This window comes from Platalea leucorodia, assembly GCF_965183815.1.
Source record: "Platalea leucorodia genome assembly, chromosome: 8".
NCBI classification, from domain to species: domain Eukaryota; kingdom Metazoa; phylum Chordata; class Aves; order Pelecaniformes; family Threskiornithidae; genus Platalea; species Platalea leucorodia.
The window spans coordinates 26,591,628-26,614,393 of NC_138830.1; the positions used below are offsets into that span (position 1 = coordinate 26,591,628).

Genomic DNA, 22,766 nt, shown 5'->3' on the forward strand with positions numbered 1-22,766 from the left:
TTTTAGTTAGAGAATTTTTGCTAGAAATTAACAATTGTTCATATTATTAATCCTGCAGAGACAATAACTCATGTCTAGATGAAGTTCCAGCATGACTGCATTACACTGAGCCTCACCGTGCTCTTTGACATGGGGCCATGTTTCATCCTCTGTTTACAGGCAGCAGAGAGAGGCACCAGACGGTGACTTCCTGGGGTTGCCGGGACACTTTGTGGCAGTGAACCCCACCTGCCTTTCGATGCCAGGCTGACAGACCAGCTGCGGGACCCTTCTTGCACCTTCCTGGGAGGACTCCGCTTGGGTAAGGTGGTTAAGCCTAGCTGTAAGCACACCCGCCGGCCTCCGTAGGTCCTTATTGCACTGTTCCTTGCCACAGCATCTCACCCTGCTGACTACTGCCCTACAGAGGATATTGCTGCACGCCAGCTACGCACCTGGCAGCTCCTCGGTCTCCCAATGTTTGGCTTCATTTGCGAGACTACTGTATGGCAAATGAATTCTGCTGGATGGAAGGCTGCTGGATGGAAGGCTGCCCAACAGATCAGCAGAAAGCATTTCGCTGGCAAAGTTTTCTGTAAATAACACCTCTGTTGATTTTTGCCTCAACATCACCTATTATCCTTTCGGAATTGGGTGGCTGATGGTTCGCGCAGGCTCCTTCCTGCTCACAGACATCCTCCCCCTCTGTGTGACCAGAGCATTTTCCTGTTGCATCCCGTTGCGACACTGCAACTAAAGGCTTGTGGTGTCCCATGTGGCGGCAGCAGCGGGAGCAGACACATGTGGGAAGACCTACTCCTATTTCCATGTAAATTTTCCTGTTACTAATAATCGTTGTTTCAAAAAGGGAGTAGAAATCTAGCCCCCGAGGAGTGCCAAGGCTCGCTGTCCGGGATTAACGTTAAGGTGGCCTGTAAAGACTGCCCCTGAAAGCGACGAGAGCCGAGCGCTTCAGGGAGCCGCAGCCGCCTCGCAGCCCAGCCGGGTCTGCAGTGCGAGCGATTCAGGCGGCCGCCCCGCGGGGGCCAGGGCAGCGCCGGCGAGCGGAGCGTTCCCGGCGGCGTCGGCAGCGCCGGGCCGGGCCGGGCCGGGCCGGGCCGGGGAGCCGAGGCCGGGAGCGGCTGCGGGCGGAGCCTCCAGCCCGAGAGCCGGGCGCAGCGCGGGCCCGCCGCGCCGCCGCCGCTCGGTGCGTGCCCGCGGCCGGGCGGGCTCGGGGCGGCGCGGGCGGCGGCGGCGCTGTGCATGCCGGGCGCGGGGCGGCGCGGGCAGGAAGCGCTCGCTGCCGGCCGAGCCCGTGTGCAGCCGGCGGCGGGGGCGGGCGCTGCCGTGCCGGTGCCGCTGGGGCACGGCGGTGTGCCGCGGCGGAGGCAGCGGCGGGATGGGGTTGGCTTCCTGAAGCGGGGGGAGGGCGAGAGGGGGCTGGTTTTGCATTTCGGTCCCTCTCCGCCCCGCTCCTGCCCCTCTCTTCCCAAGTTCGCCGCTCTACCGCGGCCCCTCTGGAGCGGCTGGCTGCGGGCTGCCCCTGCCCCGCTCCCGGCGCTGCCCGCGGCGGGGCGGGCGGGGACAGCGGGGAGCCGAGGTAACCCAGGGAGCGGCCCGCCGCCCCCGGGGAGGCTCTGCTCCGGGGAGCAGTGGGGGGAGGCGGCTGGCACAGGCGCCGGGTTCCGCTGCCCGCCCCCCGGCACCGCCGCCGTCTGCCCAGCGCTGGCAGCCCCGGGAGATGGTGACACATGAAGCGTGCGGGAAGGACCATGGTTGAGAGGACCAGCAAGTTCTTGCTGATCGTGGCCGTCTCGGTGTGCTTCATGCTTATCCTGTACCAGTACGTGGGGCCGGGGCTGAGCCTGGGTTCCCCCAGCGGCCGCTCCTACTCGGAGGAGCTGGACCTCTTCCCCACGCCGGACCCGCACTACGTGAAGAAGTACTACTTCCCCGTGCGGGAGCTGGAGCGGGAGCTCGCCTTCGACATGAAGGGCGAGGACGTGATCGTCTTCCTGCACATCCAGAAGACCGGCGGCACCACCTTCGGCCGCCACCTGGTGCAAAACGTGCGGCTGGAAGTGCCCTGCGACTGCCGGCCCGGGCAGAAGAAGTGCACCTGCTACCGCCCCAACCGCCGGGAGACCTGGCTCTTCTCCCGCTTCTCCACGGGCTGGAGCTGCGGGCTGCACGCCGACTGGACCGAGCTCACCAACTGCGTGCCCGGAGTGCTGGACCGCCGGGAGAGCGCCGCCGCCAAGACGCCCAGGTACCGGCCCGCCGTGTCTCCCCCTTCCCCGCTGCCCCTCGGGCCGCGCACCCTCCGCCCGCCGCGCTCGCCCGAGCCCTGCCACTGCCGAGCCCCCCTCCCGGTGCCTTGCAGCATGCTGCTAACGTGCTGTGCCCCAACCTGCCCTGAACCCTTCCTCAGCCGGTTCACCTGTCCTCCCCTCCCGTCCTCCAGGCTGTGCCCTGCACCTTTCCTCTGCATTCCCAGGCAAATATACTGCTCTTTCCGTCCCGAGCACACTGTACCCTCAGCCCACCTTCTTCTGCTCTAGCAGCCTCTGTGGACCCCTTAGCAAGCCCATGTGTTTATGCCACTTACTCTCTTTTCTAAACGCTTAGTCTTTATCTCAGACCTCACTTGCTACCTTTTAGTACCCATTACACCATACCCTAGTCTTAGGCTTGCCTTTGTAATCAGCTTTGCCCTAACCTGTGCACCCCTTTTCCTTCAGCTGAAATTGTTCTCCAGTGCAACTGAGGAGAGGCACAGCAGACCACCAGTCCTCATGCCTACCCCCTTGTTTTACCCCCCTTGTCTGCCTGATAGTTTTTTGCACATTGCAGAAAACATCCCTTAAACACCCTTTCATATATTCCTTGCTGTTTATCTTGATGGGAGACCTGAGGTGAAACCTTTTAGGGAAAGGAGCTACCTTGTACATGTTCCTTGCGCCTCCCTCATCTGTGCACCAGAGAGAGGGAGAGCCATCCTAAAGCACCCCTCAGTGCATCCCCGTTGAACACGCAGTGTATTCCTGCCCTCTTATCCCATTATTTCTCTACCTCGGTCTCTTTATAAATGATAAGCTTCAGAGGAATTTTCTATCTGAAGTACTCTGGTAAAGACAGTGGCTTATATTAAGATCTCCAAAGATTATGTTCTTTTAGCTGAATATATCTTTGTGTCTTTTATTTCAGGAGATGGGGTTTTTTTATGATCACTATTTTTTAACACCACGCATACCTTCCTTGACATATCAGTGGTTTTGTTACGACACGCTGTAATCTGTTTGCTTTAAAGTTTCATTCTTAAAGCTGTCCAGGATCTTATGCTAACATTTGCTTATGCCATATGCTTTATTTATATGCGTATTGTTAATACCATACATAATCCCTTTAGCGAAAAGTGGCCTTTAAGAAAGTATGTTTTAGCATCATAACTGTTTTTTCTCTTATGCTTTTTAAAAGCTATTTTTAATCATTTTTCTTTCATTGGAGCTGTGCGTGATTGCTGGGGTTCTTTATTGTCTCTGTCATGATTGCTGCTGTTTTCAACCCGTTTCAGTGTTAGTCATCCAAGTACTATGCTCAGATTGCTGTCATGCTGCCTGACCCAGGAGCAGCAAACTGAAGCGTGTATCTAATGGGCTGAGTATTCAGGCTTTCCTGTGGTCTCTTATTTTATTAATAAGGTGCTTGAAAACACCTATGAGTAAAATATTCTCAGCCCATCTGATTGCTGTTGAGATTTTAGTGAAGCGTTGTAAGGAAAAAATGCACAAAGTTCAAATCTGATTTAAAAAAGACAAAAAATTACCTGTTTCATGAACCTTGGCGCTTGGCTAGCAAACCATTAACCTTATGTAAAAAGACCTGTGTAGTTTTATGAATTGTCCCAGAGCCTTGTGTGCTTCCACTGGCAATTTTGTACTAAAATCTGCTATGTGTTCAGTATTTAACTGTCTCATCCTACTTAGCAGTTGTTTTTTTGTATAGGTACCTGAGAACAGGGCACTTCAGGTTGTGAAGTAGCAATTAAATTCCTTACTGCAGCTCATAGGAAGTTGAGAACCAGAAGCCTATTGCCTCATCTCAGATGCTTGTAAATAAGATTTTGTTTGCCATTTGTTTTGGAAGATCAGGAACTATATGCTTCAATATGCTTCTTAACTGTCTTGATTTTTGGATGTGCAGGAAAAATAATTACTCCTGTCCCATTCCCTCATGTCTCTGCATGTCCAGAAATAGTTCTGCTTAATGTGGTCTCTTCCCTTAAATCTAAACTAGAACTTTGTTTTCAGCAGTGTAAGAACTATGATGTGGAAGTTTTAGATAATCTAAGGTCCAGTCTGTTAAACAAAAAACAGAATTTACTGCTCATTGTATCCTGGGGATGGTTTTGGTGCAATGAACAGCTGCTGGTTATTTTAATAATACTGTCCTAGGATACTGCTCTGTTGTACTGCAGTCCAGTTTAGTAGGCACCTTCTCCAAACTATTATTTATTGCATATCTGAGAAAATTGGGAATCAGAGACAGGCAATGCTCATTTAAAATAAAAATTTGATGGATTTTCTTTGTTAGAAAAAGGATAGTCTTGTATTATGTCCGTTACACTAACAGCAATATAACTTTATTTCTCCATTGTGAACATTGGATCTTTTACATTGAAACAGGACATGTTTTTACAGAAGGCATATGCTAGAGAGGCTACTGTTTTATAATGGAACTGAACTATGAAAATACCTCTCTCTCTCTTTCAAAAGAAAAAAAAAAAAAAAAAAGAAAAAGGAGCAGTAAACAACCATTCCGGCAGGGTTCACTCAGATTCTAATATTATCCACTTCAGGTTTTGGAGCACAGTCTTCAAATTCAGCTTTCAAAGCTAGTGTACTGGTCTCTGCATTTACTACTTAATGCAAAGTTTAAACCTTTGTTCTTCCAACTATATGTTTTATCCCCCAAAACAAACCAGCTGACTTGTGATTACAAGTAAATCTGCCTTCTAGTGAATGTTGGAAAGCATGAAGGTCATTCAGTATTGCCCACATGTACAAATCATGAGCTTAAAGCTGTTAACTTTGTAAGGAATGCAGTTTTATAACTGCACAGTGCCCTATTGCACTACATTCCATAACCCGTGCATGGTACATAAATTTACAATGCAATTGCTCTTTTTATTGTTCTGCTGTTGTGTGTTAGACTTAATGATTAAGAGCCCTAGATTGCCAAAGACTGCAATTTTTTTCTTCTTCTTCTTTCTTTCTTTCCTTTGCATTGATACCTCAAGCAGTTAGAGATGGGTGTTTTAGCTCTAATGGGTCAGCACTCTTTTTTTAAAACAAAACAAAACCAACAACAAACTACTGGTTCTCATCCCCCTCCCACTCCCCTGCTAGTGACTTTCCCTGTTTTGTATTCAAAAGACTTCTGGACAAGCACTTCTTGAAGCAAATGTTATGTTTTATACACAGCCAGTAAAAGAAAGATTGATTTGTTTGCGGGCTGTAAACTTGGGACTCCAAGGAACTCTGAAGCTGGCTGTGTTTATCAGTTAAGTCACTTAGCTGCAGTTCTCTTAATGGTTTTAGTAGAGGGCAAATTCCAAGATTTTTGGGAATGGAGGCCTATTCATTCCTTGTACTACCAGGCATAAATAACTGCTGGAAGAGACCTTTTTTTTTTTTTTTTTAAAAAAGCAGATAATACTATGATGCCTGCTTTGAGTCATCATGATGATTATTTCGGAAAGCAGAGGCTAAGCAGTTTCTGTGAACTGCTCCCTTAAGTTTGTCTCACCTAAAACTGCAAGAGATCTAATCTCTTCAGTTGATTCTGAAAAAAAGCCAAACTTTTCTGTCAGCTCAGTTCTTTAATTTGGCTTTCAGAATTAGAAAAATCTATGAAGTGATCCACTAGTAACTTGTCCATCTCCTCCATTAAAAGGCTAAATGAAAGCCCTTAGAGGTGTTGGAAAGGTTCCCTTGTTAGCCACTGGAGGAGATGCGATTCAGTGCCCTTCTGGCTGCGTCCTTCTTCAGATCACCTAGCTCTGCTCTTGTGTTGGGAGCACGGAAGTTGTCCTTGTAGGATGCTTCATGCGTGAGCTTGACTCTAGTGTAATATGTGCTGCGGGAACAATAAAACAAATAAATTACGCTGAAGGAATCCTACGTGCTTCCTCTCCCACCTCTTCTCAAAAGAAAAAAAAAAACCAAAAAACAAAAAAACACAAAACAACCAACCAACCTCGGCTTCGTTGCTATCCTGCTGGTTTCTTCTGTCTCATGAAAACGAGCATCTAAGCTGGTGTTTTCCTGAAGACACATTATTCACGTGGAGAGGACTTTAAGGCATGCAGCTCCTTTAAAAATGCATTTCGTGCCAGCTGCCTGTTGCTGTGGAGAACCCATGTACTTGGTAGAGTGTTGGAAGGGCATTGCTGGCTCTGTGCTCCCTCAGCTCACATGCATGCTCTGCCTTCTGTTATTCTCTTTCAAGCACCAGGTGGATTTTTTTTTTCTTTTTTTCTTTTCTAATGAGCCACCTGAAGACACTAGCTTAGTCTTGTCTTTGTGTACGTGTTTCTGTGCTAGTCTGTCATGGGAGTTTGGTTTCTGAGTTCATCTATGGACAAAAAAATTGACAAAAGTATTTCTTTGTGATTTTAAAAGCATGTGCGTGCTTCCAATTTCAATATTTCTTCTCAAGATTTCGTATGCTTTAGAAATAAAAAAATTGTAATCCACATACTTTTATGTAAGAAATCTACGGCAGGTTAGTAAAACCTGCTGTTACAGATCAGTCCAAATTTTAGAATCTCTCTGATAAGCTATTTAGAGCTTAAGTTTTTGGTTGGGTTTTTTTTTAAAGAAACAATTAACAGGGCTCAGCAGTTTGTTAGTTTGATTTTTCTGAAGTGTGAACTTTCACAGCTTCCAACCACATATCTGTCCCTTTGCAGGGATCTGTTCTTGATGAGGTTTTTATTATATGTGTGCTTAGGAGCTGCAGAGACACGTTGTCAAGAGACCAACTGTTTGAGAATGAAAGGCTTTACCAAATCATTTTTATAATATTAGCACTTTTTAAAATTTAGGCTTATCGTTCTTTGTGGATCTGTGTGTGCTGGGCGTTGTGAAATACCTGTCTGCAGGGAGTAAAGGGCATTTTTTCCACTCACCAGTTCAACTCAAACTAGTTTCTCTTAAGGACTGGTGGGGAAGTATCAATATAAACCTATTTTCAGTAGCCTGATTCTTATCTCAAATCCTTGGCATGTGGACTATTTTAGAGCTTGCTAGTCTAATATGAAACCTTTTGCACCCAGTTGTGCTCACTCGTAAAGCCAGATTGGTCTTTCAGATCCAAACAATTCTGAAGGGCCGGACAGTTTTGTAGTGAAAATCTTGAAATTTGCCATAGTAACTAGAAGTAGCTGAACGTTGGAACTCTTCAAATAGCTGCCTTAAGTTTGAGGTACTGTATTTATCTGAGCTTAAGACTTTGGCTAGTACATCGAGTTTAATTACTCTATTTTTTTCTTTTGGTGGCAAAGCAAAAGGATGTGTCCTTAGATATGTCCCTGCTTGCGTGTATACATCCACTGATTTTGCAAAACTATGCATTTGGCTGTTTTTCATTAATCTTTAACGAAAAGTTGCGTCATAACATAGTAATTTTGGTTTTCTGCTTAGAAGTTTGCAAACAGTCTTTACCCAGACCTCAGATTTTGCCTTTTTGCCCTTATCCTTTCCTACTCTACAAATAAAATTGTATGCTATTCTGAGTAAAACCTTTGATAATCAGCTTTTTTTTTTTTTTTTTTTTTTTAACGAACAGTTCAGAAATAATTACTTTAAAAGAGCTGGCTTGAATTTTATTAATGACTGAACTGGATGCTTTGTTATATACTCCCAGTGTAAGAACAGTCTTAAGGAATGGTCCACTGCAAACGTAAATGCACAGCTGATGTATTTCAGCACACTAGTGCATGCAAATTTTTTTTTAGAGATTACAGTTTGTAACATTTTGCGTGAAACATCTTGGCCAAACCAATGCCATGCCCAGTTTTCAAGGATCTGCTGAATGGTCCTGTTTTGTCAGTTTGAAATGCCAAATAGAGGGCCTATTCTCTATCAGTCATTGAGCAATTTTAGTGTGTGTATACCTCTTCCAAACTAATGTGATCTTGAGCAATGCCACCTTGTGAACTTTATGTCGCATCTTGAAAGAAATCTGTGATTTAAAAAAATTGGTGTGATTCAAGAAAATTGGAGTTCATTAGTGCTGTAGGAGCTTTAGGTGAAAAATAACGTGTGATCTGCAAGGACGTGAATTTGATGTGGCCTGATAGAGCAGCTGCAGACTTACCTGGTGTGACGGGGTGGGGCATGCCTAGGTATGTGTGTTGAGGCCTCTTCCCTGCAGGAGGCTGGTTGAGGTCTGTAGTTGGATGTTCGGATGTGAACTGGAAGAAGTCATATTACCTCTTAAGGAAGCAGGGCTAGAGGAGATTATGTTATAACTTGGAGATTATTACAATACTGCCTTCCCTCTGGGCCATCTGTTTCTTCTAGGAAGAAGGAAGAGATTAGCCTCCTCTTGTGGCCTCTTCCTTCATTGATTTGCAGGGTCAGACTTAATGGGTTTGTTCATCGGTCAGCAAAAGCTTTTGGCTGCCTGTTGTAGAAATTGGAGGAGTGTAACCTGGGACCTGTTTTCTAGAAAGTAATTCGGGATATGCAGGCCCAGAGTTATTTAAGAAAACTTCTTTGTGATTTCATTTCATAGGTGAAATTGATGTGCCTTGTCTGAATCATATTTGTACGCAATGCCCACGCTTCCGGCTCTCATCAGAGTCCTAGATGACTCCTTGCCAACGTGTTCCTAACCCAAATATTAATCACAACAGTGACAAGCAGAGCCACAGAAGAATCATGATAGAGATTAGTCAAAGGGGTTGCGGTTGTGGCTGTGGTATTCTAGTTACTTTGACCTGGAAGCAAAGAGTAACTGTACAGATAGAACACACCCAATTTTAAATTCAGTTAGGAATATCTGGCTTATTGAATGTATTGCACATGTTCTGAGTCTTTCTACTGTACATCCTGCTGTCTTTTACCAGGTTATAGCTTTTGTACAGCTCAAAAAGTGGGAAAGCAGCATGGACAATTGCCTTCAGTCAGTCATAGAACGAAGATCACTGCTTTGTGTCTCTTTATTTTAAGCTTCCAGTTATATGGCAGCAACTTTACCAAATTTGTGGTAGTAATGCTTTAAATAGGTAATATTTTGTCAGTGAACACTTCTTGGGCTTGCTTTAGAAAGCCGAAGTGGCATAGTCTAACTCCACAAAGCTTATCTTTGTTTATGCCTGTATTTCCAGAACGTATTAGAGCAGAGATAAATTTTCCATGATTGACTGAAATTGTGCTTTGCAAGGATAAAGCATAATCTTTAATTCCTAATAATCACAATTGTGATAGCTGCCAAGTCAAGGTTTTTGATGGAGTCTACCTCGATGTGGATGGAAAGGAATGATACTTAAACATAAGAAGCAAATATTTTCCTAAACAAAGATGTTAGTGATAGTGTGTTTAAAGAGTATATGAAGCACAGGAGGAACACAGAGCTAAAGTAGTCCGTTACAAATTCTCGTTTCTGAAATGGTGGTTGACCTTAAAAAAAAAAATCTCTATTTTTTTCTAAAGCAATTACAGTAGAATTGATGAGGAAAAAATAACCACTAGCATAGATTCAAGGCGACACAGTTTCTGTAATCGCTGTTTGATGTGTTTTTGTTCACCCTTCTATTTCCGTAACAGAGTACTCTGCTGAAAATCCAGTCTGAAAATCTCTCTGAAGAGTCTTTTGGAGATTGTTGCCACAAAGACACAAAGAGCCTTAAACACCTCTGTACTGTAGCATGTCAAGTTTCAGATCTGAAGAGGATGCTTCACATAGTCTTGTGTGTTACTGCCAAAGGAGGAGCTATTTACCAATGCGTGGCTATTGGAGCATGAGTTATCTCATGACTGGAAAAAGTGTTTTCAGGAGAGGTCCGTGCAGAGATAGGTCATCAAATGAAAAGCACATCATATACTTAATAGGGTTTAGTTGTTTCTTGTGTTAAATGGCATACATCCATTCTCATTTCTGTGCTTAGCCTCAGAAGTATGGTATGATATACTATACTGAATGCTGCTTCATTCCTACAAATTGCTGAGTAGACCTAAGGATATGAAATACCCTGGGGCATCTCTGTTCCAATGATGCAACCAGAAAGGATTAAGAAACTCCTGTTGTCCACCTCTAACTGTAACCTGAATTTCTTAGCAGTACTAATTACATAGCTTTTTCACCTGTATATCTCTTAAAGCCTCTTACAAAGTATATAGTAAATAGCACCTGGTGTTATATTCATTCACAACCTAAAACACCTCTTAAGTGGTCTGTCTTAAAGCTGGCTTTGACCATAAATCTCAGACTTGTATGTTAATGTACAGACCTTTCCTGCTCAGTCACTTTGTCTCTTTCAGAAGCAACTGGTTTCTTAGCATGTTATTACTACTTGCTTTGTACTTCCCTTTCTTCCACCCTATTAATGGTAAATTCTACATAATAGCTCACCTATGTTTTTATAGAGGAAATATTTCACAATTTCCTGCCAATTTAAACAAGAAAACAGTGATCTACAGTTAACTTTTTTTATGGTCTGACCGTGTTTTGCTTCATAACTAATCTCAAGCCTATTAAGCAGGCATTCTTTGATTACACCTTACTGTAGACTGAAATATTATCATTCCTTTTATGGAACTCTTCTATGTGAGATGGGAGACCTCTGAGCTTCCTGAGCCACCTTTGTATTTTTGTTTTTAAAAATATACCAAATTTCCTTTTTGGTTAATGTTAATCTTGAAGTACTAAGAAGACAATTTAAGATTTTCTGGCCAAATATCATTGCTTAGAGTTTCAGGATGCCTGGTGACTTTTCGTTGTCTAATTTCAGATATGTTGAAAGGGGCCTAGTTTCTGGACAAGTGCTAAAGAAGTAAAAGTGCTGCCTTCTTAAAACTCCTTCCACATATTGGAGTTACTCTACATTTTAGCCTTAGCTCATGTGTTAATTAGACATACACGTGTATAAGATACCTGATTACAGGGAAATATTCAGTGGCTTTTGAAAGAAGATTTTGTGAAGAGTGTGCATTGTTCTTTCCATTTTTATATTAAACAGCTTAAAGAAAAAAGTCTTTTTTGTATTTTTTCCTCTTAGGTCTCTCAGAAAATTTAAATGTCCAAACAAATACTGTAAAAATAGAATTGACTTTTTTGTTTAAACTAACAGCTCTTGCTGCCGTGACCCCCTTGCTCTCAGTAAAGATTTTAGTTAGGATATCTGTGACCCTATATCAAAGTGTTGGGAAAAAAATCAATGCCTCATAGCTAAGACAAACAGCAGCAGCATGCTGACGCACCAGTTTCCAGACAGGTTTTGCTTTCCTAGCGGAGATGGGGAAAGAACAAGCAGCACAAGAATCGCAGAGTATAATCATAATCAGTCAACCATCCCTTCTGTTAACATGCCTTAAATCATAAAAGACAGGATTACCTTCCTCTGTTCTTTGCTTCTTTCTCTTCTCTTTCTTGCCACCTGTACCTTTTTTTAGGTCTTTGAAAGAGAGAAGACAGATGTGGCTCAGGTAGTTCTGCAAGGAGGAAGATTGAACAGATTTATCCTGGCTCCTGAAGCAAGTACAGTAGGGGTCATTTAGATGAAAACCCCTATTAAGGGAAATACTTCATCCATTGTATGCTGTACAGGAAAGCCATACTTAACGCATAGGAGCCCTTTCAGGTAAGGAAATGCCTTAGCATCTTTTCTAGGGGGACAGAGCTGGAACTTCGTTCCAAGCATCTGAGTGGAGTTTCCATCACTGACTATACTGTTGTGGTTGGTGTTGTTATTTGCAACACATCCAAAATAAATCATCTTGAGTCTGTTTTTGCCCTGAGGTTTTCCTTTGATTTCTTTGACCAGATTTCCATATATGTTTAAAAACGACAGCATCTTTCTAGTCTGTACATAGCCTGACTCCAGTAGAGCCTTAGACCTGGCCAAAGACTTAACCATTAATTTCACCATTATTGTAGTGAGGTCCTGTATTTTTAACAACCATATTGTGTTACATGTATCAGGATTCCTACTGTTGCTACTGGTAGGTTTGATTTTGAAATGTAATATTACGCTAAAGACTAATGACTCAATATTGCCCTTCTTTATTCAAGCCATTATTTCGGCACAGCATTTAATCCTGCTCTTTCTCTTGTACTTTGCAAACAGGCTTTGTCTGAGCAGCATGTTATTTTTTCATAATATCTGAACAACCTTTATTTTCCATTCCCTGCACTAACACTTTCCTCCAGGCTGGCATCTTTTTGTGCCTTGATTACTTCAGCGCTATCTTCCTGAACTTGATAAATTAAATCTTCCTCTTTCACTTTAGAGATCTCTTACTGCCTAACCCTTCTCACTCTCGTAAGTTACTAGAAGTAGGACTTGAACTCTGAATCAGCCAGTAGGTCCCACTTCCATCACATCTTGAATTTTCAGGCAAATTCAGTCATGCTTTCTAATATGCCCAATCTGCTTATCAAGGGAGAAGTTTCCTGTGTTGAAATGCAAAGTTCCTTGGTTGTTGTTCACAACTGAGAGCTCGTAGACCTGCAGTGTTATACACGTGGTGAATGCTGTTATCCATGGAAAAGGTTAGCATTGGTATTTTGATTAGACATCCTCAGAAATGTTTGGTGTTGAAGCAGGAGTTGAAATGCTAGGGTCCTTTTCTGTCATATGCTTAGTTTGCTTGAAGGCAGTGTCATCTTGGCATAGATGCCTGTGACTTGACTCTTCAGCTTGTGTGGTGTGCAAGCCATGGTCAAAGTAGTCCCCTATGCCCAGAAAGTCCTACAATGTGCTCCAAACCATCTGATCACTTTTTGCGTGCTTCTGAAGTAATCACTTAATAAGCAAGTGAAATCAGCTATATTTTCTTAGAAAGGAAGAATATGTTTAATAGGATGTATTACACTTCGAATGCTTTATACTCTTGCAAGACATCACGTGCTTTGTTAAATTAGGGTAAGTCAGAAGAGGGTGAAATCGTTTACTTAAACCTGTGCTTGCTTTATGGCTTTTCTTTTTTTTTAACCAAGGTTTCTCCCCATAAATCTGTGTGATCACCTTCCTCCACCTTTCTTAGTCGTGATGTGAATGTAGTCCATTTACCGTTCGCATGCATGTAAGTGTTTCTGAAGCTGAGTAGACAAGCAGCTTGAGGCCTAACATGGCGGGAAGTAACTACAAAAATGTCCTATTTTTTCTATATTTAATTTGCAGACTTCTTATGATGGAGAGGATGGTCGTACTCCAGCACTCTGAACCCCACATGTTCCAGAATATGAAAAGAAAATCCATGTGTCTATTTCCAAATGCTGGTTGTGTCTTGAGATTTTTATTTGGGGTTTCTTTTTAATTCTTGAAGAGCCCCCTTTTTTAATTGGCGAGAAAGTTTTAGGCTTACAAAATGTAACTACGCCAGCATCAGAAACAACTGTTAATCTCAACAGTCAAATTTAATACAGTCAATACACTTAAATCTTTTGAGTGAGGTATTACCATCTTAGGATGAGCCTCTTAACTCAGAAAGGGTTGTTTTCATGACTTTTACTAAATTGGATGAAGCAGACACCTGTTTATGCAGCCAGTCATACATAAGAAACACACGTATTGCAGAAACTCAAAATTAGCCAATTACTATTTTCAGCGGTTCCACTGTAATGGCCATTTACCAATTTTCAACCCCAAGTGTTCAGAAATCAGTCAGGCTCCAAGCAGACAAGTGCACTAGCAGTTTATATGAGAGTTTCATTTTCTTTTTTTAAGAAAATGCCAGCTCCACATATTGAAATGATAAAACAGAAATCACTGAATTATTTATGAGTTTTGATTTAAAAAAAATAACCCCATCTTTGACTGTTTCTAGTAAGAGAGGGCTAGCTATAGGTGGTCTCTTACTTGTGACTTGGGTATGTCAAGAAGGGACTGAAAAACAGCTGCCACAATTCTATTAGTATGAACTCAGGTTTGGTCATATGTCATGAAGACTGATGTGACTCCCACCAAAAAGGGAGTACTAGCAAGTTGTTCAGTGGCAGGAGGAGTTGTACTTAACTTCTGGTTGTAAAAGGAGCATCCGAGGTTGGGGACAGAAGAAAAATGAGATAATCAGTCCATAACTGAGGATGAGGAAAAAAGAAGAAACCACGCATACTTTGTGTTGACTGGGATTTTCAGGTATTAGATGGTTTGTTACTTACCAATAAAGCTTTTTGTTAAATAACCATAAAGTGTTTGATCTTAGTGAAGACACAGTTTGAATTTCTTGCCTGCCTTTCCACCAAATTTCTTTGCCTTGGGAGTTCTGTAGGATTTGACGCTGAAACTGTGTGTAATTGTTTAAAGGAACAATATTGGACTACAACATGCAAGAAAATACTTGAAAAGTTTAGTGTGAATAAATATAGTATGTGAGACAACTAGCTTAGTAAATTTTAAAGGCATTTGTTCCTGGCTTCTAAAACATGTTTAGCTCTTCAACTGGCAACTGCTAACAACATATTTTTATAATATGATTTAGGCAACTCCTTGGAAGAATAATTTGGCAAGTTGTGTAACTTTTTTACTTTTTCCTCAGTGTGTTAGCTGCCTTGACACAACTGAAAAGGTCGTGGATTTGCCTTCAGCTAGTCTGAAGGTTTTCCATGCTGTGACATGCTGCTTATAGCAGCTTCTGTGATGTAGCGATGCATTAAAGAAGAAAGGTATCTTTCCCTGAAAGCCTAATCAAAGCTCAAGGGAGGTCTCAAAAATCAGGATTAGTGCTTTGAAATGGATTAACTTGTGGTGGCTGTGATATGGAAGTTTTACACAGTCCTTTCAGTTTTCTCAGTTCAGGAAATGGGTTCCTGTGTGATAAGCTAGTGGCATGGTAAATGAGTGGATTGGTGTGGCCAAACATGGTGTTGCACGAGGGAAAAAATCACACATGCTTGCTGCCTGGAGGTGGCTGGCTTTGGGTGTCCTGGAGTATCCTGCTTGCTCAAGCAGGGGCTGAAGCCGTGTCACTTTCATGGGCCTGTCAGTCAGGTGTTTGTATCTGTCAGGTCCTCCTTGAACTTCCTTTTCTCAGAAACATTACTGAAGATTTCTCTGGATTATGCTTATGCCAGTGGTTCTTACCTAGGTGTTAACCTGCCTAGGACGGCAGTTCCTGGGAAGAAATATTCCCCGTAGTTAGCTGAAGTGTTTCCACGGTGCTTATAACAGTAGCTGTCAGCAGGAGAAATACACTCATTTTGTCTGAACCTTTGAAATTGGTTGATGAAAACAGTTTTGTTTACTCTAATAAGATTTCACCAACTGGAAAGCAGTAGGAAATTGTCCATCCCATTTCCATCCCAGCAAAAGGCCCAGCCAGGGGCGTGGAAGTTGTGTATTACAAATTCTGGATTGTTGCCCATATTATTAGGTACTTCAGGGAAGCTAGTAGAAACTGTTCTTAACCCGGCTGTCTGTCCCAGCTTGCTCAGGCAAGTTTTTCTGTTTATTTGACAATGCTAAGACTGGGTTATGCACGCTATTTGCACAGACAGCTTTTATGTTACTAAATTTTAAGGTGATTGGGGGGGGTGTGGGGTGTGCTGGGTTTTGTAACTGTTCAGCACAGGTTTTATATTCCTCCTAAACAGTTGAGCTCTCAAGTGCAGGGATTGCTTCTTTCATGGCTCCTGGGGGAACCATGCATTGTTCCCCACTCCCTGTCACCAAAGCCGTTAAGAGAGCTTCTCCTTTGTGACTGGCCAAGGACAGCAGCATGTGAAGAAAGCAGCATCAGCAGCAAACTCTTTTGGTGCATAAAAAGGTTTATAGCATTCTTGCTATACCCGGATGTCAGTTTGTATTTGTCAATAGCCCAGGCATCATCTCTAAAAGGCAGCAGAGAACTTTGCCTGCTTTTCATATCCAGGGAACGTGCTACTTGACACCTGACCTGAAGTATTTTGACAATAGTTATTTTTTATTGTATTATCTGTTGCATGTATCACCCTGGAGCTCTTTTGAAATAGGTTGCTTGCGCAAAAATGGAGAAATATTTGTATCCCATTAGTTTCCCAGTTTTGAAACCACAGATGACGAAGCCATTCCCTAGAAAAGGTATGTAAGGGCTATTGTTCTTGAAGAGCACATACATGGGATATGTATGTGTGCATACTGTGTTTCTTCAAATTCCTCTACAGTATAACTGCTAATCCCTATGCCATGTTGAGCTGGGATATTATATGTTCTTTTTAGAAATGTGGAAACAGAGGCAAAGATTAAACTGCTTGCCATGGGATATGCCAAGACACCAAATCTAGGATTACAAAATGTGCATGTTGAGTGCTCTTCCGTGTGCTTACGCTAGTAGGTTATGCCTCACCACAAGGAGGGTTGTCTTTCCTGTCTCAGGATCTGCCGAAGGAGTGAGCTTGGAGTAGACTGTGTAACAAGGTAACTGTGAGAAGATTTCCTGTCACTCAATCAGACACTAGAAGTAAAGATCTTCTAAATCAGTTTCCTAAATATCCTGAAACGAATGCAGAAGTAAATCTTCTTGCTGAGTGTCCGCAGCATGACTGCTTCCATTTGGAAATAACTTCCCCCTGAGGCTTTCTCTTGAAAGGCCTTGATGAGAGCATTTTCTTCCTTGTGCTCTAGCTAGTGTTGGAGGGGGAGGACTTGACACTTGAGGTGTAGCTGGACTATAATGACAGTATAAATCACAATAGGAAGGGTGCAACTGCAATTTATAAAACTTACTGGATGATCAATAGTTTCTCCTGTATACTGCGTGGATAGCAGTTGGCTATGATAAAGCACTGGTTGTCAGTGTAACACCCAGCTGGAAATCTTGCAGAAATTGAAGGATGGATTCTTTGAACATTTGGGAGATGTGGGTTGCTTGGTCTGCCAAATACTTCAGGCAGGATGAATCCACCCCTTTCCTAACTAGGATGTTTCCTGACTTCTGAAGTTATTTGGGGGTTGTCATGAAAAGTCTGTTTTCTGGATTGAAGCCTGGCCAATCCCAAATCTGGAAATAACTGCTCATGAGAACAAAAAGAACAGTTATATTTGTCAACTGTACTATTGTGGGTAAGCAAGGTTTAGAGAGTTTTGCCTAGTGCAAAAAGGATCTGAGAACAGCCTTCTCTTATGGAAGTCAGTAGAATTACTTACATACCGAGGAATTTATATGGCTCTTTACTCCTTTTCACGGGAATATCTGTTTGCGTTGGGATGTTTGTGAAAGTTTAAACCAAACCAAGTTAAAACAGATGCAGTAAACTCAAGCAGGATGCTATATCTGCATGAACCATGATATCTTGAATTATTCTGAAAATAATTTTGTAATCTGTGCAAAACAACCCCTAGTATAGATCAGAACCAAAGCTAGTGAATTCCAAAGGTGTCAGCTATTAAGTTCTTGGATACTTCAGGATTTACTGTACAGTGCATACTGCTGTAATATCCCTGTCTCAAGAAGAAAAACTCTTTTTCATGTGAAGTGGTCTCTCTGGGGTCAGTGAGGAGAGAATACGAGGGGGAAATGACTGGGCGTTAACAACTTCCCACAGGATAAAGCACAAACAGTCCTCCCTTCAAACAAATCCAGTTACTGGGTGTGAGTAGGAACTCGGAATCTTAGTGGATTTCTGCAATTAATAATACAAGCCTAGTGCTCCAGAAAATAATTAAGCAAGTGTTTATAGTGGTGAAGGAACTCAGAATAGGAGCTGGTTATACCAATTCATTCTGGTCATTGGCCTTTCTTCCCCCTTCCTATTTGTAACTAATTTAAATGTGACTAATGGCTAAAGCTAGAACTACAGTACATATCACAATCTTTTTTTTTTTTCTTTCACCCTGCTTGATGATGCAAAGTGAAACAAAGGCCTCGCTGTTTAAGCTCCCTTTAAACTCTATAAAGTTCACATGCTTCTAAACCATGCTTTTAAATCACACCTCCAAGCCTGTATGGGAAAGCCACAGGCAAGTTTTGAGGAATTTATTCTTCATTCTGTTCAGCACACGGTGGATGGTGTCACAGGAGAGAGAGGAGGAGTATAAGCATGAGAATGGTACTTGTAAGTGGTCTACTTGGAGGTGGGACCAGTGCCTTGAGGTCATGTAAGGAGATATCTGGAGCTTTTTGCCCCCAGGTCACTAGATCAATGTAGAATATGCTTAATGTGCTAAAAGTTCATATCCATCTGGTCAGTATTTTCAATGCTGCTCTTAGGTGACAGATGTCCTGTCTACAAATGCAACTATCTATATGGCACTAAATAGACCCCTATTTCTTTTGCAGCCTTAGTTGAGCGTGTAAGATAGAATTAAATGAAGGAACTGAGCTGTGTGACTGGCCAAGTCATTCATGATGTTGTAAGGCTTCCTCTGATGATTTCTGATTTCATCAGCTAGCCTCTCTGTCATGCCAGAGTGCTCTTTTGCTCTTTGTAAATAAAATAGTGATGGTAGAATGGGACAGGTACAGAGTATGTCACTGCTGTTGGAGCATATCTACAGCAGTGTGAAAACTGCAATCCTGACCTCTACAAAGAAACAAGGCCCAAAAATGTTTTAACTTCAGCTTACTCAGGTTAGAAAAGTTGCCTCAAAGGCACACAAAATGGGGAGTAGGAGAAACCCAGCCTTTGAAATGGGACTTTGGGACATAGTCACAGTGGGAGTCACTTCAGTAGCTTGGGCAGGTACTGGGTGCTCTTATTTTTCCTTTCCTTTGTCATGGCACTGTACAGCTCTGAAGAAGTTTTTATAAAGATGGTGAATTGTAAGCTAGCCCAGGAGACAGGACCAGCTTTCAGATATCAGTTGGCAGGAAGACAGAGACACTGCATTAGTATCAGACACAAACATGGATCTAGGCTTTGAATATGGAGTTCAGCTTTCTCAGCATTCGTGTGGTTTTGGTTCCTGTTTATATCTAACTAGAGTTCCGCTTGTTTGGGAGAAGGGAGGTGTCTCTGAAGTACGAGCTGTTAGGGGTATGACTCCATTAGCAAGGTAGTGCAAGGTGAGGGCGTGGGTTGCTGGCAGGTCAGGACTCTGTTCAGCCTGCCTGGTGCTTGCTCTTCTCCCATGGCAAGGTGCAGTGTTTCAACCTCAGTGGAAATGGGTAAGCTGCTTCACGCCTGCTGTGCGACAAAAACGTGCCCACAGGTTTCATGGCATGAGTGGCATGCTGTAAATGTACGTGATGACATTCCTTCAAATATTACGATGTAAAACCTATTGTGTTTGGATTGAGAGGAACTACAGTACTGCAGCTGGTTGTCTGCCTCAGAGGGGAAGGTTAGTGAACATCTCTGCCATATTCTTGAGTCAAAAGTATTTGCTGTTTCTTTTGCTTGCTACAGGAGTCTTTACCAGAGGTAAGAACTGTGCCACACAGTGTCAGGAGGTCGGGTACAAATGTGGTGCAGAGCCTCCATGCATTAACTCTGTTTCTCACACACTGGAGCAAACATCCTTTTACAATTTTTTAAAATTTTTTTTTTTTTCCTTTTAACCATTTGGTGCCACCTTCCCTTCCCTCTTCATCTCTATTCCTCCATATCAGGAAAAAAAGAATTGCAAATGCAGGCACTCAGCTAACTCTCACCCTGAGAAAGATGGAATTGGTTTATTTGGCTGGAAGCCACAAAACTAAGTGAACCTGTCATAGGATTCTTAGCCACTTATGAGAAAAGTCTGGGTTTAGTTTCAACAATTTAGTAATGAAATTCAAGCATGGATAACAGTTGTGGTTCATGGTCTCAGGAGAGGTACCATAAGGACTTCGTTTCCAGCTCTCTCCTCAGAGCTCTTATGGCAGTGGGAGAGCTCAGAGCGGGGCTGTGGCTCACCCAGCTGTCGTGGGAGATCGGGTGTCGCACTGAAGAGCGCTGTTGTAGTATTGATCCAATCTGGAGTGGACAAAAGAGGACTCATGTCTCTGACAGAAAAAAGGGTTGGGCTGTTCATGCAAACTTGTAGCTCAGAGCAGTTGGTTTCGCTGGTGATAAGACAGAGGCTCTGGTGCAATTAATCTTTGTCTGGCCTTTTGTGGCGGCACTACTTGGGTTTATGTGCTGCATCCGATTGCATCCTGGTGGAAAAGGAAGGCAGCAAGGGGACACTGGAAAGTGCCTTAGTTCATTGGCCAAGAATCTCCATTTGCCTTCAGGCTTTTTCTGGCTTAATTTTGCATGGCTTCAGTGAGGTTGCACTGTTATTCAATTAATTTGAGGGTGCAGTCTCAGACAGGTTGTTTCCTGGATTTGACTAGTCCACATCTAACTTTCTGTTTCCATGAACAGAGAGATGTTGGAGGCTTAGATTGTGGGAAGCTTTGACAGGCACCATGCACTGGCCAGAGGTTCTGAAAAAGCAGATTTGGAACAACAGCTTTGAGGAAAAACCAGCTTGTCACTGGTTGATCTTCTTTATGAGAATTGCTGTACATGAGCAGACCGCTGCCCAATTTCTAAGCTTTTTAGCCCTGTCATTTTAAGGTATATAGGCATAAAGTTTAGCGTGATCAGGTTCAGCAACTCTGATATCTATTTACCCGTGCAGTCAATCCTCAGCAAGAAACAACAAAGGTGTCCTTCAGACTTTAGGAGTTTGGTTTTCTGTTCATTGTTTTTTTGAATAAAGGAAGAGATAGTGATGCTCTCAGTAGCAAGAAAGATTCATGCTTTTTTATTTAATTGCGGAATTTGAAAGGGTGAAGTAAAAGAGCATGGTTTCTTCTTTTGTTTCATTTTCCTCTCCTTCAGAGAACAGATGTTGGAGTTACATTTGTCATTCCGGTGCTAAACACTTGCCTTGACTTAAGGAGCAGCATTACTGCAAAAAAAGAAAAAGAATGAAAAGTTTTATGCCATGCCACAAAGCATGTATGAATTACTGCAGAATATTGACTTGCATTTCTAAATTTTGGCAGGAAATGAGGCAGGAAATGCTTTATTAGAAACCTTGTCCAGAGAATCTATAATGGCACAATTTAATTATGTTGGCAAGGGACTCTGGAAAAGTGCTCAAGCTTCCATCGAGTGGTGACAGCATATCTATATGTTTGCCAATTGTTGCCTCTTGCCCCGCACACTGACATTTCAAGAGAACAGTCAGTGTTTGCTGAATGGGAGCATGGAGGTGGAAACAAAATAGAGTGACATTTTCAACTCCAGCATGGTCTACTTTGGCATGCAGCACACTGCCTTTTCCACAGGGATTTGTGCGTTCTCTGGAGTGTACTGGGCTGGACTGAAATTACGCATTTGCAACATTAATTCGAGCGTCCACTGTATGAGTCCGTTTATCTGTATAGATATGCGTGTAATGACTCATATTTTTCTGACGCTTTTCTGCATACTCTGGTCTATGAACAGTTCAAACTATGTACAGAAGGCATCACCAGTGCTGTGATAACATTCATGTTCTGCTGAACTCCCTCCTGGTGTCAGCCGTCCTTTCAGAACCCAAGGGTATAAACTGCTTCAAAGGTACCTCAAATTGGCAGGAATCTCATAAATTTGAGTCTGGTCCTGACTATTCCTCAGTTATAAACATTTATCTCTGTTGTTGCTAGGCCTTTAACAAGAAATGCAGACCTGGGATTTAGTTGGAGTAAGTGCCATTTGAACCTTGTATATAAACACTACAGATAAACCTACCCAGGCTAAACAGAAATCAGACATGTAGTTCCTTCCGAGGTATCTAGATGCCTTGATATCTTTTCTGCAGGTAACCCACCAGTCGAGAATTAAGAGTTGTTGCTCCCTGTCTTTTCTTGAAGGTTGTTTCTCTCCTTACCTGTATTACACGATTTCATTTTTCAGTGCTACTCTCTTACTTTCAAATGTTTCTCTTGCTACTGGTTGTAACTTCACCCTCAAAAAGGGGTCATTCTACAGGACTCTTACAGGACATCACTTGTAGAGCAAACCTGATCCCTAGGCTGCTTTTCCCATTAGACATGAGGTAAGGTCCTCAGAGCTGACCCAAACTAGTCATGGTCTAAAGATTGAGACTTGGTAAGACTATTAAGGATAAGTAATAGTGAATTACAAGTTCCCAGGTCTGTCTTTTGCATTCTAGTAAATTGACATGAAACAGCCCAAGTCTGTAATGTTCAACTCTTGCCACCCTTCAAAATAGAGTGACTGCATGCAAACTGTCTGTTGATAGGGGTTGCAGGCCCTTGCTAATTCCTGAGCTAGGCCCAAAATTTGTTTGCGAGATCGTTGACTGGCCTGAACCAAAACCACACCAAGGACCTGCAATTAACAACGTGATAGAAGAATGTTCTTCAGGTGGCATAATCTAAGTCTGTGGGTTTTTTCCCCTCCTCCTCCTCCCTGCTTTATAGTGTCCATCATCTGCAGTGCATATTTAAGGGATTTAGAAGGGAAGTGCCCTGTTATCTTCTCTGTATCCCACGCTGCCATGTGGCTGTCCTGTACCTAACTGGGAATCTGCAGGGAGGTTAGTCAATGAAGGAAGCAACCATCTGTTGGAAATTGGAGATGAGTAACTGAAGTGGAAGCTGGGATTAGTACTGCCTCTTTTTCTGGCTCTGCCTTTCCTTAGAAGGAAAATTAAAAGA

At 42.8% G+C, this 22,766-nt stretch overlaps 1 protein-coding gene across 1 annotated transcript in view; it reads left to right on the plus strand.

Moving 5' to 3' along the window:
* Positions 1–1,408: 1,408 nt before the first annotated feature.
* HS6ST1 (heparan sulfate 6-O-sulfotransferase 1) overlaps positions 1,409–22,766 on the plus strand; it is a 197,376-nt gene continuing 176,018 nt past the window's right edge. The window contains exon 1 of the mRNA XM_082319403.1: positions 1,409–2,248. Coding sequence (XP_082175529.1) covers positions 1,731–2,248 — 518 coding nt within the window. The 5' untranslated portion in view covers positions 1,409–1,730. The remainder of the gene's footprint in view (positions 2,249–22,766) is intronic.